This window comes from Mastigoproctus giganteus, chromosome 13 (genome assembly GCF_048544385.1).
Source record: "Mastigoproctus giganteus isolate SK-2022 chromosome 13, ASM4854438v1, whole genome shotgun sequence".
In the NCBI taxonomy this organism is placed as follows: domain Eukaryota; kingdom Metazoa; phylum Arthropoda; class Arachnida; order Uropygi; family Thelyphonidae; genus Mastigoproctus; species Mastigoproctus giganteus.
The window spans coordinates 70,577,104-70,591,860 of NC_143587.1; the positions used below are offsets into that span (position 1 = coordinate 70,577,104).

Genomic DNA, 14,757 nt, shown 5'->3' on the forward strand with positions numbered 1-14,757 from the left:
TTGCATATAAATTATCAGGAGACACAGAAGCCTATGATAGATATAAGCAAATCTGTAATAAAGTCACAAAAGAGGTTAGGCTAGCGAAGGCAGATTGTGAAAAATCTTTCTCAAAGGATGTAAAGAAAACAGCAAAGACCTCTTTACATATGTAAATTCTAGAAGGAAGGGGATGAATCAGATTGGTCCACTTGATATTGATGATTTGACTGTTGATGATTCTGCTCAGGTAGCTGACAAATTGAATGAGTATTTTGTATCTACATTCACACATGAGGAATTCTGTCGGGAAGTGGAGGATAGAAGCTTATAAAATTCTAACAGGGAGTTAAATGATTTGTAATAACTTAGAGCAAAGTGGAGGAGAAATTGCTGAAGTTAAACATAAGGAAGGCACCTGAGGGGGATGAAATCTATCCAGTTATATTAAAGGCAGCAAAGGAAGTAAGCAGGCTCTTAGCCATGGTTATGAGGGCATTCATGGAGGTCCCCATGGAATGGAGATGTGCAAATGTATTGCCAGTTCATGTGGGATTTAAGTAATTAGCGTGAACTGGCAAATGTTGCCAGTTCACGACGTGGGACATGAGTAAATACAGACTTGTTAGTTTAACTTCTGTTAGGGAAAATAATGGACTTGCTGGTTCAAGAATCACTGCAGTAATAGTTCAGACACAGCATGGGATTGTTAAGAGGAAGTCTTGTCTGACCAGTTTGATTTGATACTATGATGTGGTCACAATGGAACTGGCTGCAAAATGTAATTTTGATGTCATATACAATAGTATTTCAGAATAACGGTACCTTCGGGGATTCAAGATGCCATTATTTCAATCTTTCTGTTATCAAGAAAGTTTTATTTTTATACATTTAATGCAGAAATAATGAGGCTAAATAAGAAATAGAGAGACTAAGAATGCAATTCTATTAACTGCACTTAAAAAACAAATGTGTTGACGATCCAATGTTATATTCTGCCATTAATACACTCCTACTTACGCTCATACTATTTTTTATTATTATAACAATTTTGTCACTAAGCTCTAATTATTATTATTAGTCATATGGTGCAAGGAAGCCGAGGCTTATGCTGCACCAGGCAAAAAAAAAAAAAAAAAAATTTCTGAATTACCCAGAGAGAGAGAGAGAGAGAGAGAGAGAGAGAGAGAGAAGGGAAGGGAAGGGAATCATCAAGAAAATAAGAATGATGGTATCCAGCTCAGGACCCTGGGTGTGCCAAGCCCATACTCGCCAGATGTGAGCCCCCAGGGTTAATGTTTTTAATTATTCCACTTTTCTTCTGTGTATGAGGTTACTAACTTTAGGAGCCATGGTGAGGGGTTTTTAATTTAAAATAAATGTAAAACAGCTCTATAATTTATGATATCAGTACACAATATTCACTTTCAAAATGGCGAATTTAAACAAAAAAGTAATCGTGTCACTGCCATTTTCTTTTTTTCAGTTCTGCAAGACATCTCAGCTGTATGTAAACACACTATTTCAATGTGCCATTATTTTGGGTGCCAATATTTCGACAGTCTTCTGTACTTGGAATTTAAGAAAGCTTTTGATACTGTAGCACATGGAAGACTACTGTAGAAGTTGGAGCATTAAGGGCAAGTTTCTACAATGGATAAAAGGATGATTGAGTGGGAGAGAGGGGGGGTAATCAGTGGACACTGCTCTTCGTGGACTAATGTTATTAGTGGAATTCCCCAGGGGTCCTTGTTGGGACCATTGTTGTTTTCTATATTCATCAATGATATTGATGAAGGTATATCAGGCTTAATGTCCAAGTTTGCGGACAATATGTTTGTTTTTTGGTTTTTAGGAGCATTAGTAACTAAGGCCATATTGCTCCGGGAATATGCGGTGGTCATTCCCTGACCTTTACGCACCCTCCGTATTGGTGGTGATGAGCTCAAACCCCGGTCTAATCAAAAGCATGTGCTACGCACTGCTGCTCCTTCCCACCTGGCTACGGAGGCGCCCTCAGACAATATGAAGGTTGGTAGGATTGTTAATGACGGTAAGGTTGGTACACTATTGCAACAGGATCTAGAAAAGTTGAGCAGATGGGCCCGAAAGATTGCAACTGAAGTTTAACATTGACAAATTAAAGTGCTGCATATGGATAGCAGTAACCCCAGAGTAACATACCAATTGTGTGGTACGTTACTCAGGGTAGTGGAGAATTAAAGAGACCTGGGGATAATTGTGCAGTCAGATATGAAGTTTTCGGAGAGAGTGCAGATAGGCTGCAAGCGTAGCTCATGGGATCTTGTCAATGATATATAGGAATATTGCTAGCGGGGATAGAGGGGTGATTATCCCCTTGTATAACCAATCATCAGGCTACAATTTGAGTACTGCATACAGGTCTTGAAGCCTCATTTTAGGAAACATGTTAAACTACTAGAACGAGTACAGAGAAGAGCACTGAGATTGGCAAGTCGAACAAATGGTTGCTGTTACCAAGATAGCCTTGAATTCTGGAAATTGTAGCATCTGGAGATTAGGCAATGACAAAGTGATCTGATTGAGGTGTATAAGACCTTGAATAGTTTGAGCAAACTCAGTGCTGATGGGATTCTTCCTTTTGCTCAGATTTTGCACCAGAGGGGATATAAATTCAAATTGAGGAAAGACAATTATAGAACTGATGTGTGGAAATTTGCCTTTAGCCAGCAGGTGGTTGATTGCTGAACAAGCTTCCATCTGTCGTTATGGAAGTTGACAGCTTAAATGAATTCAAGGCTGATCTAGACAAACTTTTGTAGTGATTGGATGAGTGAAACGGAAAGGGTTTTTTTTTTTTTTTTTTTTTTTTTTTTTTTGGCTGATGCTGTGTAAAGTTGCTTTCTTGCATCATATGCCTCTGCTAATGCTAATATAAAAGTGCTTGTTTATAACTAAATATATATTTGGCCTGCAATAAAAAGAAAGGTTGAAGGTTGTTTGGTCCACTCCCAAAAAAGTTTGGCACCTGTTTTTTTAGATCTTGCACCTGGTACTGGGTTAAGCTATACAATGAAATATAGTTGTTGAAAAAAAGCTGTAAATTAGGGTTGAATTTGAAAGTGTCTGCAATTCTGCCCAGACACGATAGGAGAGAGTATATGATGAGAGCCCTGTCGATCAATTCGGCCCTGGAAGGATTGTGCAAGGCTCAAGGGGTAGAATTTTTTTCAGCCTGGTCTGTACTTGTTAACAGGAGAGACTGCTTCTACACAGATGGGATACACTTAAATAGAAAGGGTGCAAGAATGTTTGCTGATGCTATTTAGGCAGTGTTAGGTGGGTCGGAAAACTGCTAGATTGGGGGGATACAAGGACTAATAGATTAACAGTAGCCATTGGCAGAGGTGAAAGTGATTCTTGCACTGCTTCTATTGGATTGAGCCACAGCCTGGAAAATAAGATGCAGAATAGTTCAGAGACTGCTGGGAATCATTGGGGTACAAATAAACACATAGGTTGTGTTAGGGTAGCTAAGAAAAAGAACAGGTGCATGTATACTTGCGTGTACACCAATGCTAGGAGTTTAGTAAATAAATTTGATGAATTTGAGGTATTGCTCAAAACATCAAAGGTAGATATTGTGGGGATTTCAGAGACGTGGTGTCACACAGATATAAGGAATGCAGAACTGGAATTTGGGGAGTACAATGTCTACAGAAAGGATAGACAGGGTAGGAAGGGAGGAGGGGTTATGCTATTAGTTAAGAATTATATAAAATCCAAGGAAGTGAGGCCAGTCGACATTGCTGGACAGTGCAGTGTCGAGTCAGTTTGGTGTGACATAAGCATTCGGAGATCAAAATTGAGAGTAGGAATGTGCTATAGGCCTAATAACTGTGATGAGTATAATAAGAAACTGTACGGGAAAATAGAATGGGCCAGTAAATCAGAGAGTCTTATAATGGGGGATTTTAATTTCCCAGATATTGACTGGAATTTGGGGGCTGGTCACTCACACACTAGCAAGGCTTTTGTGGATTTATTGGATGATTGTTTTCTACATCAGCATGTTCGGGAGGCAACTAGAGGGAGTAAAACTCTTGATTTGATTATCAGTAGTGATTCTTCATGCATTAAGAATCTGCAGGTAAATGAACCACTAGGTGGCAGTGATCACAGTGTGCTAAAGTGGGATTTACTCAAAGAGGTAACTACCATTAGGGGTAAAGGGAAGGGTTGTTGCTTTCGTAAAGGCGACTACGATGGACTGAGACAGTATTAAAATTCTATACAGTGGGACCAACTGATGATGTTACCAACAGCAAATTCAAAATGGAAAGCATTCAAAGAACTTATCTTGGAAACTACTAGGCTTTACATACCAACTAAGAAATATTGTTCAAGATTTAGGCCTAAGTGGATGTCAGATGAACTAATGAGACATATGTCAGAGAAGAAAAATGCGTGGGATACATACAAATTCACACGTGACACAGAAGCCTATGATAGATACAAGTTGATCTGTAACCAAGTTACAAAGGAGGTTAGGCAGGCGAACGCAGATTACGAGAAATCTTTGGCAAGGGATGCAAAGAAAAACAGCAAAGAATTCTTTACTTTGTAAACTCTAGAAGGAAGGGGATGAATCAGATTGGTCCACTTGATATCGATGGTTCAACTATTGATGATCCTGCTCAGGTAGCTAACAAACTGAATGAATATTTTCCATCGACATTCACACATCAGGAGTTATTCAGCGAGGGGAATGCCAGAGGTGTATTCAACTCTGGCAGTAAGCTAGAGAATCATAATAACTGAGAGTAAAGTGGAGAAGAAATTGTTGAAGATAAACACAAGAAAGGCACCTGGGGTGGATGGAATCTATCCAGTTATATTAAAGGAGGCAGCAAAGGAAGTAAGCAAACCCTTAGCCATAATTATGAGAGCTTCCTTGGACTCAGGGGAAGTACCCATGGACTGGAGATGTGCAAATGTAACCCCAATTCACAAAGGAGGATCAAAGGGCAACACAAATAATTATAGACCTGTTAGTTTAACTTCTGTTCCTGGAAAATTAATGGAGGCACTGGTTAAAGAAGCACTGCAGGATCATCTAGAGAAGACTTCAGTCATAGCTCAGACACAGCATGGTTTTGTTAAGGGGAAGTCTTGCCTGACCAATTTGATTGGATACTATGATGCAGTCACAAAGGAACTGGATGCAGGGAATAACTTTGATATTATATACTTGGATCCTACAAAGGCTTTTGATACTGTTGCACATGGAAGACTGCTGCACAAATTTGGAGCAGTGTGGCATTGGAGGCAAATTGCTGCTGTGGATAAAGGGGTGGTTGAGGGGGAGAAGACAGAGAGTGGTAATCAAAGGACACTGCTCATCGTGGACTAATGTTATTAGTGGAGTCCCTCAGGGTTCAGTATTGGGTCCATTATTGTTTTCTGTATTTATAAATGATATTGATGATGGTATATCAAGCTTAATGTTCAAGTTTGCCGACGATACGAAGGTTGGCAGGGTTGTCAAGGACACTACTGACACTATGCTACTGCAACAGGATCTGGAAAGGTTGAGCAGATGGGCTTCGAGGTGGCAAATGAAGTTTAACATTGACAAATGTAAAGTAGTGCATATGGGAAACAGCAACCCCAGAGCAACGTATCAACTCTGTGGTACTACACTGACAGTGGTAGAGAATTAAAGGGACCTGGGGGTGGTTGTGCAGGCAGATATGAAGTTTTCTGAGCAGTGCAGATGGGCTGCAAGAGTAGCTCATGGTGTATTGTCGATGATATATAGGAATTTTTCTATTTTTCTAGCAGGGATAAGGAGGTGATTATTCCCTTGTATAAGGCAATGGTCAGACCACACCTAGAGTACTGTATACAGGTCTGGAGGCCTCATTTCAAGAATGGTGTAGAGATGCTGGAAAGAGTACAGAGAAGGGCAACAAGATTAGTGAATGGAACAAAGGGGTGCTCTTACGAAGAAAGGCTTAAGTTTTGCAAATTACGGTGTCTGGAGACTCTTCACCGGCGAGATGATCTGATAGAGGTGTATAAAGCCTTGAATGGTTTGAGCATGCTCAATGCTGATGGGATTTTTCCTCTTGCTCAGAATAATCACCTGAGAGGGCATAAATTCAAATTGAGAAAAGACAGATGTAGGATAGACGTGAGGAAATTTGCCTTTAGCCAGCGTTGGTTGGTGGAATAAACTTCCATCCTTTTTTGTGGAAGGTGATAGCCTAAATAAGTTTAAGGCTCAGCTGGACAGGTATTTCGAACAAACAGGGGGGTGAAGTGGAAGTGATTATTTTTTATTTATTTATTTTATTTTATTTATTTATTTATTTTTTTGGCTGATGCTGCATAAGCTTGCTTTCTTGCATCAAATGCCTCTACTAATGCTAAGCTAAATAGTGTAACTGAAATTTTATAAATGCCGAACCTATCTCTAAATGATACTGAGCAAATCTTAGCACAAATGGACATTCTGTTTAATGTTTCCTTTTCTAATGTAGTTATAGAAGAGCATGTTTCAAATGAGGCTAACTTGGAGTAGTTTCATATTACCAATTGCTGGTTACTTGCATTTAATATATGCCCTGTATGGCTGCATTAGAAATAAATAGTATGCCAACCAGTGGACTAAATGAAGATTAAATTTATCTAGAATAGTGGCACCATTCTATTTCAGTAGCTGTTAGAGAGGTGATTTAAAAAAATAGTGTTGATTTTTTAGTAGTGCTTGTAAAGCCATGCAGAGTGGTTGCAAAAATTTAAAGCACATGAGCCATGACATAAAGGGAAGTGGGGGGTTCTGCATAACATTTTTTAATGGTCATAATATAGTAGCAAAAGATGGGGGAGGAAGGGACCAAACCAATTGTGCCCCTAGGCTCCAATAAACTATTGCACTCTTGAGTGTTGTTCTTTAAATCTGGCTTAATACAAGGCACTTTGGTTGTTAATTAAAATTTGACTTTTCAGGAGAGATCTAAAACTGCACAAATATACTTTCATCTTTCTTTTTATAGACACGGCAGAGCCGTGTCGAGGGTGAGGCGAACGAGTCTCTTACCTCAGATTAAAAGCTGAAAGGGGTGCCAAAAGTAAGATTAAATAATTGTCAAAGTTGCCATGATTAGCAGTCGGGTACAGTTTTTCATTCTTGCCTCAGGTACTAAAATGGCTCGGCTCGGCCCTGAGACATGGATAGTAAGTAGAAACAGAATTTTCCATTGTTCTTCTGCATTAACGTGTAGTGTTAAGCAAGTGTGTAATTTAATGTGTAATTGTTTCCTCTGTTATATATTTTAAGGTTTTGTGTTTTAGTAGCAATACAAATTGTCAAAGTACTAATTTTTTTAATTTTATTTTTTTATTCCCTTCCAGTGGTCAAGTTTGTGGAATGGCAACTTTGAAAGATAGTAAGTTGAATTGTGATTGCCATATGCTTATTTGCAGAATTTTATTGAGAGTATTTTAGTTTATAGTTACACTTTGTAAAACAAGATTGATTGATTACATTTTCCTGTCAGTTAAATGTTAAATCATAACATAATACATATTCTTGGGACTTTTTTGGATGCTTTAGCTATTAGCACTGTAGTGTGCCATTTTTTTATGGTACTTTGGGTCATATGTAGAGTCATCATCTTTTCAAAATTTCTGATCTGAGGATGATGGGGAAGAAAATAAGATAGTAATAGCAGTGCTGAAGGTTTTTACATAAAATACATATTTTTAGATTACTTTCTAACTAGATTTGTTAAATGCTACTTATGAAGGAAAAAATTGACTTGTATAGATTTATAATTTTTAGCTTAGATTTCTAATTTCCTGTTGTACACTGAGACTTGACCTAGTCATTGCCATTGTTAAAAACAGTGATCCCCAAAGTAGGTGATAATCCAGTTAATTCCCACAGTCCCCTGGGGGTGCTGAGAGATAAATGGGTGGAAGGGGTATGCTGGAAGAGCTAGGGCCCCTCTGAGCATGTTGATTGCTTATTAGCATTAGCATTAGTAGAGGCATTTGACGCAAGAAAGCAAGCTTATGCAGCATCAGCCAAAAAAATTAAAGTAAAATAAATAAATAAAAAATAACCACTTCCACTTCACCCCTCTGTTCGTTCGAAATACCTGTCCAGCCGAGCCTTAAACTTATTTAGGCTATCAACTTCCATGCAAGGGATGGAAGTCTGTTCCACCTACCAACCACCCGCTGGCTAAAGGCAAATTTCCGCACATCTATCCTACATCTGTCTTTCCTCAATTTGAATTTATGCCCTCTCATGTAATTATTCTGAGCAAGAGGAAGAATCCCATCAGCATTGAGCATGCTCAAACCATTCAAGGCTTTATACACCTCTATCAGATCACCTCGCCGGTGCCTAGTCTCCAGACACTGTAATTTGCAAAACTTAAGCCTTTCTTCGTAAGAGTACCCCTTTGTTTCATTCACTAATCTTGTTGCCCTTCTCTGTACTCGTTCCAGCATCTCTACATCCTTCTTGAAATGTGAGGCCTCCAGACCTGTATACAGTACTCTAGGTGTGGCCTGACCATTGCCTTATACAAGGGAATAATCACCTCCTTATCCCTGCTAGAAAAATTCCTATATATCAATGACAATACACCATGAGCTACTCTTGCAGCCCGTCTGCACTGCTCAGAGAACTTCATATCTGCCTCCACAACCACCCCCAGGTCCCTTTCATTCTCTACCACTGTCAGTGTAGTACCACAGAGTTGATACGTTGCTCTGGGGTTGCTGTTTCCCATATGTAGTACTTTACATTTGTCAATGTTAAACTTCATTTGCCACCTCTCAGCCTATCTGCTCAACCTTTCCAGATCCTGTTGCAGCAGCATAGTGTCAGTAGTGTCCTTGACAACCCTGCCAACCTTCGTGTCGTCTGCAAACTTGGACATTAAGCTTGATATACCATCATCAATATCATTTATAAATACAGAAAAGAATAAAGGACCCAATACTGAACCCTGAGGGACTCCACTAATAACATTAGTCCACGATGAGCAGTGTCCATTGATTACCACTCTGTCTTCTCCCCCTCAACCACCCCTTTATCCATAGCAGCAATTTGCCTCCAATGCCACACTGCTCCAATTTGTGCAGCAGTCTTCCATGTGCAACAGTATCAAAAGCCTTTCTAAGATCCAATTATATAATATCAAAGTTATTCCCTGCATCCAGTTCTTTTGTGACTGCATCATAGTATCCAATCAAATTGGTCAGGCAAGACTTCCCCTTAACAAAACCATGCTGTGTCTGAGCTATAACCGAAGTCATGTCTAGACGATCCTGCAGTGCTTCTTTAACCAGTGCCTCCATTAATTTTCCGGGAACAGAAGTTAAACTCACAGGTCTATAATTACTTGTGTCAGCCTTTGATCCTCCTTTGTGAATTGGGGTCACATTTGCACATCTCCAGTCCATGGGAACCTCCCCTGAGTCCAAGGAAGCTCTCATAATTATGGCTAAGGGTTTGCTTACTTCCTTTGCTGCCTCCTTTAATATAACTGGATAGATTCCATCCACCCCAGGTGCCTTTCTTGTGTTTATCTTCAACAATTTCTTCTTCACTTTACTCTCAGTTATTACAAGATTCTCTAGCTTACTGCCAGAGTTGAATACACCTCTGGCATTCCCCTCGCTTAATAACTCCTCATGTGTGAATGTCGATGCAAAATATTCATTTAGTTTGTTAGCTACCTGAGCAGGATCATCAACAGTTGACCCATCGATATCAAGTGGACCAATCTGATTCATCCCCTTCCTTCTAGAGTTTACATAAGTCAAGAACTCTTTGCTGTTTTTCTTCGCATCCCTTGCCAAGGATTTCTCGTAATCTGCCTTCGCCTGCCTAACCTCCTTTGTAACTTGGTTACAGATCAACTTGTATCTATCATAGGCTTCTGTTTCACGTGTTAATTTGCATGTATCCCATGCATTTTTTTTCTCTGCCATATGCCTCATTAGTTCATCTGACATCCATTTAGGCCTAAACCTTGAACAATATTTCTTAGTTGGTATGTAAAGCCTAGTAGCTTCCAAGATAAGTTCTTTGAATGCTTCCCTTATTTATTGACTTAGATTGACTAGAGCCTAGGGAGAAATGCCTTCCTTGCTTATTGAAAGTTTTATGCTTTTTATTTTTATGCTCTTACTTTCAAAGCCATTTCCTTGGTCACGTTTTTTGTATTTATGATTTGCAGTTGCCACAAGGTAGCCAATTAGCATTAGTAGAGGCATATGATGCAAGAAAGTAGGCTTATACCCGAGCAGAATCCTCAACAATTGAACTATCGATATCAAGTTGACCAGTCTGATTCATCCCCTTCCTTCTAGAATTTACATACATAAAGAAGTCTTTACTATTTTCTTTGCATCCTTTGCCAAAGATTTCTCGTACTCTGCCTTTGCTTGCCTGACATCCTTTGTGACTTGATTACAGACTTGCTTATATCTACCATAGGCTTCTGTATCTCCTGATAATTTATTTGTATCCTATGCATTTTTCTTCTCTGCCATGAGTCTCATTAGTTCATCTGATATCCATTTAGGCCTAAACCTTGAACAGTATTTCTTAGTTGATATGAAAAGTCTAGTAGCTTCCAAGATCAATTCTTTGAATGCTTTCCCTTTAGAATTTATTGTTTTTAATGTCATCAGTTGGTCCCACTGTACAGAATTTAAAAATTGGCTCAGACCACCATAGTTACCTTTATGAAAGCAAAAATACTTCTCTTTAAACCCCCGATGGTAATTACATCTTATAAGACAATCTGATTTACTGACCCACTCTATTTCTCTGTAGTTGTACATTGTACTCACCAGTCATTAGGCCTGTAACACACTCCTACTCTCAATTTTGCATTCCCAGTGCTTATGTCACACCAAACTGACTCAACATTGCACTGTCCACCTATGTCAACTGGATGCACTTCCTTAGATTTTGTTTCTTAGCTTATAGTATAACCCCTCCTCCCTTCCTATCCTGTCAATTATTGATAATAACAAATAGAATAGTTACTGCACATCTGTAGGGTGAAGGCTTGTGCATGTTTGGTAAGTAGTTATATACAGGTGTTCCATCCGTTATCCGAGTATTCATTATCCAATTCCCCAAAGTTACGAGGATTTGAAAATTAAAGAATTAAAGGATGCACTTATGAAAACTGACCAAGCACTTGAATATTTTTGTGAGAACGACCCGATCCCCCTTCATGATTGTGCAGCAAAGGTTGAGTGCGAAGTTAAAGGTAACTAAATGTTACGATGAAACAATTTTATCTGAAAAAATATGGCAAAAAAAAGACTGGTTCCTTTTTTATTCGTAAAACTTTTATTGTAACTTCAATAAAATTTACCTTAAACTTACACTGTTCAACATATTATAATAAAATAATCGTCTCATTTTTCAGTTCCTCCAATTCATTTCTTACTATGTACAAGTAGATAATACACTTTACAAAAATTTAGTCCCCATTTTAAGTGGATTCATCTCTGGATCAAGTTCATCAATTTTGCTGAATTAATGAAAAGTTTTAATTGGATTTTGAATAAATGTGAAATTAATTGTTACTGTGTTTTATTTTATTGTGTCAGTGTTCCTTAGTAGGTCTTGCAGACCGCTAGTGTGAATAATGCTTTTTATAGAGTAGGAGACACTGGGTATGAGTTTTTGGATCCAAGAGGGTGGTGAACCATAAAGTTTGGGAACAACTAGTTTAAAAGAGGGGTGGGCAAATTGGACAATCATGATGCACAGTTTTTTTTTTTTTTTATCGTATGATGTGATCATATATACGAAGGAACCAGTTTTTTCATGCTTCCTTCGTGTATCGTGGCGGTGAGATCTAACCGGATAGTATGGCATCATCGTGATATCCTAGCCCGAGGCGGGAATCGACTCCACGACCTTTGGGTTGCCAGGCAGCCACTTAACCCACCCGGCTAGCCCGGTCGGCGATGCACAGATATCAAAATGTAACAATTTTCTGGAGAACACGAGTGCTAGATGTCTGATTATTTGCTTAATTACTACTTACCTAACATGTATTATAATTATTATTATAATACATGTAAAATTAATTATAGAATTATAATAATGATTATAGATTTAATATTTTTTATTATAGTAAAAATTATAATAATTCTACAGCTACTAGAATTTTTTTTTAAACTAGAGATACACTTCTATTATCATGACCATTTTAAAGTAGGTCATATAGTGGGAAAGGCTGCTGGCCCCTAATTTAAAACATTGTTAAAGATGATACAATTATTAAATAGTTTTGTAAATCATATATTCTAAAGAAGCATATAACGTCAACCCTTGTCCCTCCCTGTAGATTACATGTTGTAGATTAGCATTAGCATTAGTAGAGGCATATGATGCAAGAAAGCAAGCTTATGCAGCATCATCCAAAAAAAAAAAAAAAAACCTTTTAATTCACCTCTCTGTTCATTTGAAATACCTGTCCAGCTGAGCCTTGAATTTATTTAGGCTATCAACTTCCACAACAAGGGATGGAAGTCTGTTCCACCAACCAACTATCCGCTGGCTAAAGGCAAATTTCTGCACATCTATCCTACATCTGTCTTTCCTCAATGTGAATTTATGCCCTCTCAGGTGATTATTCTGAGCAAGAGGAAGAATCCCATCAGCATTGAGCATGCTCAAACCATTCAAGGCTTTATACACCTCTATCAGATCAGATCGCCTCGCCGGTGCCTAGTCTCCAGACACTAATTTTCAAAACTTAAGCCTTTCTTTGTAAGAGCAACCCTTTGTTCCATTCACTAATCTTGTTGCCCTTCTCTGTACTCGTTCCAGCAGCTCTACATCCTTCTTGAAATGAGGCCTCCAGACCTGTATACAGTACTCAAGGTGTGGCCTGACCATTGCCTTATACAAGGGAATAATCATCTCTTTATCCCTGCTAGAATAATTCCTGTATATCATTGACAAGACACCATGAGCTACTCTTGCAGCCCGTCTGCACTGTTAGAGAAGTTCATATCTTCCTGCACAATTACCCCCAGGTCCTTTTCATTCTCTACCACTGTCAGTGTAGTAACACAGAGTTGATACGTTGCTCTGGGATTGCTGTTTCCCATATGCAGTACTTTACATTTGTCAATGTTAAACTTCATTTGCCACCTTTAAGCCCATCTGCTCAACCTTTCCAGATCCTGTTGCAGCAGCATAGGGTCAGTAGTGTCCTTAACAACCCTGCCAACCTTTGTATCGTCTGCAAACGTAGACATTAAGACCCTCAACCTAAAACACTGATGGATCCAATATCTCTATTACAGAAGATTTAGGAGAAGTCCAGTTGGCCTGCCTCCCTAAAATCCACTCATGCACACCTTCTCGATGGTAAGCCCTGTTATGTCACTTAGGTGGCAATGAACGTGTAGAGTGGTTCTCTTCAAGACACCTGGTCAGCGTGAAGAGGAAAAGAATTAATCCTCCAGCATATGACAGCACGACAAAAGGAACTGGAAAGTTGCTGGAGAGGCCTTCATCCTGCAGTGGATTGAAAATGGCTGATGATGATGATACCATCATCAATATTATTTATAAATACAGCAAACAATAATGGACCCAACACTGAACCCTGAGGGACTCCACTAATAACATTAGTCCACGATGAGCTGTGTCCATTGATTACCACTGTCTGTCTTCTCCCCCTCAACCACCCCTTTATCTATAGCAGCAATTTGCCTCCAATGCCACACTGCTCCAATTAGTGCATTAGTCTTCCATGTGCAACAGTATCAAAAGCCTTTCTAAGAGCCAAGTATATATCAAAGTTATTCCCTGCATCCAGTTCTTTTGTGACTGCATCATAGTATCCAATCAAATTGATGAGGCAAGACTTCCCCTTAAAAAAACCATTCTGTGTCCGAGCTACAACTGAAGTCTTGTCTAGATGATCCTGCAGTGCTTCTTTAACCAGTGTTTCCATTAATTTTCCTGGAACAGAAGTTAAACTCACAGGTCTATAATTATTTGTGTCAGCCTTTGATCCTCCTTTGTGAATTGGGGTCACATTTGCACATCTCCAGTCTATGGGTACTGCCTTTGAGTCCAAGGAAGCTCTCATGATTATGGCTAAGGGTTTGCTTACTTCCTTTGCTGCCTCCTTTAATATAACTAGATAGATCCCATCCACCCCAGGTGCCTTTCTTGTGTTTATCTTCAACAATTTCTCCTCCACTTTACTCTCAGTTATTACAAGATTATCTAGCTTACTGCCAGAGTTGAATACACCTCTGGCATTCCCCTCACTGAATAACTCCTCATGTGTGAATGTCGATGCAGAATAATAATTCAGTTTGTTAGCTACCTGAGCCGGATCATCAACAGTTGAACCATCGATATCAAGTGGACCAATCTGATTCATCCCTTTCCTTCTAGAGTTTACATAAGTAAAGAATTCTTTGCTGTTTTTCTTTGCATCCCTTGCCAAAGATTTCTTGTAATCTGCCTTCGCCTGCCTAACCTCCTTTGTAACTTGGTTACAGATCAATTTATATCTATCATAGGCTTCTCTGTCACGTGTTAATTTATATGTATCCCATGCATTTTTTTTTAACCAGTGTCTCCATTAATTTTCCTGGAACAGACGTTAAACTAACAGGTCTATAGTCTATAATTACTTGTCAGCCTTTGATCCTCCTTTGTGAATTGGGGTGACATTTGCACATCTCCAGTCTATGGGTACCTCTCCTGAG

General features: G+C 39.0%; 1 protein-coding gene across 1 annotated transcript in view; it reads left to right on the forward strand.

The window, feature by feature from the left end:
- Nucleotides 1–14,757, forward strand: part of ATPsyngamma (ATP synthase, gamma subunit) — an 87,769-nt gene that overhangs the window by 21,294 nt on the left and 51,718 nt on the right. The window contains exon 2 of the mRNA XM_090388000.1: nucleotides 7,381–7,415. Coding sequence (XP_090244126.1) covers nucleotides 7,381–7,415 — 35 coding nt within the window. The remainder of the gene's footprint in view (nucleotides 1–7,380; nucleotides 7,416–14,757) is intronic.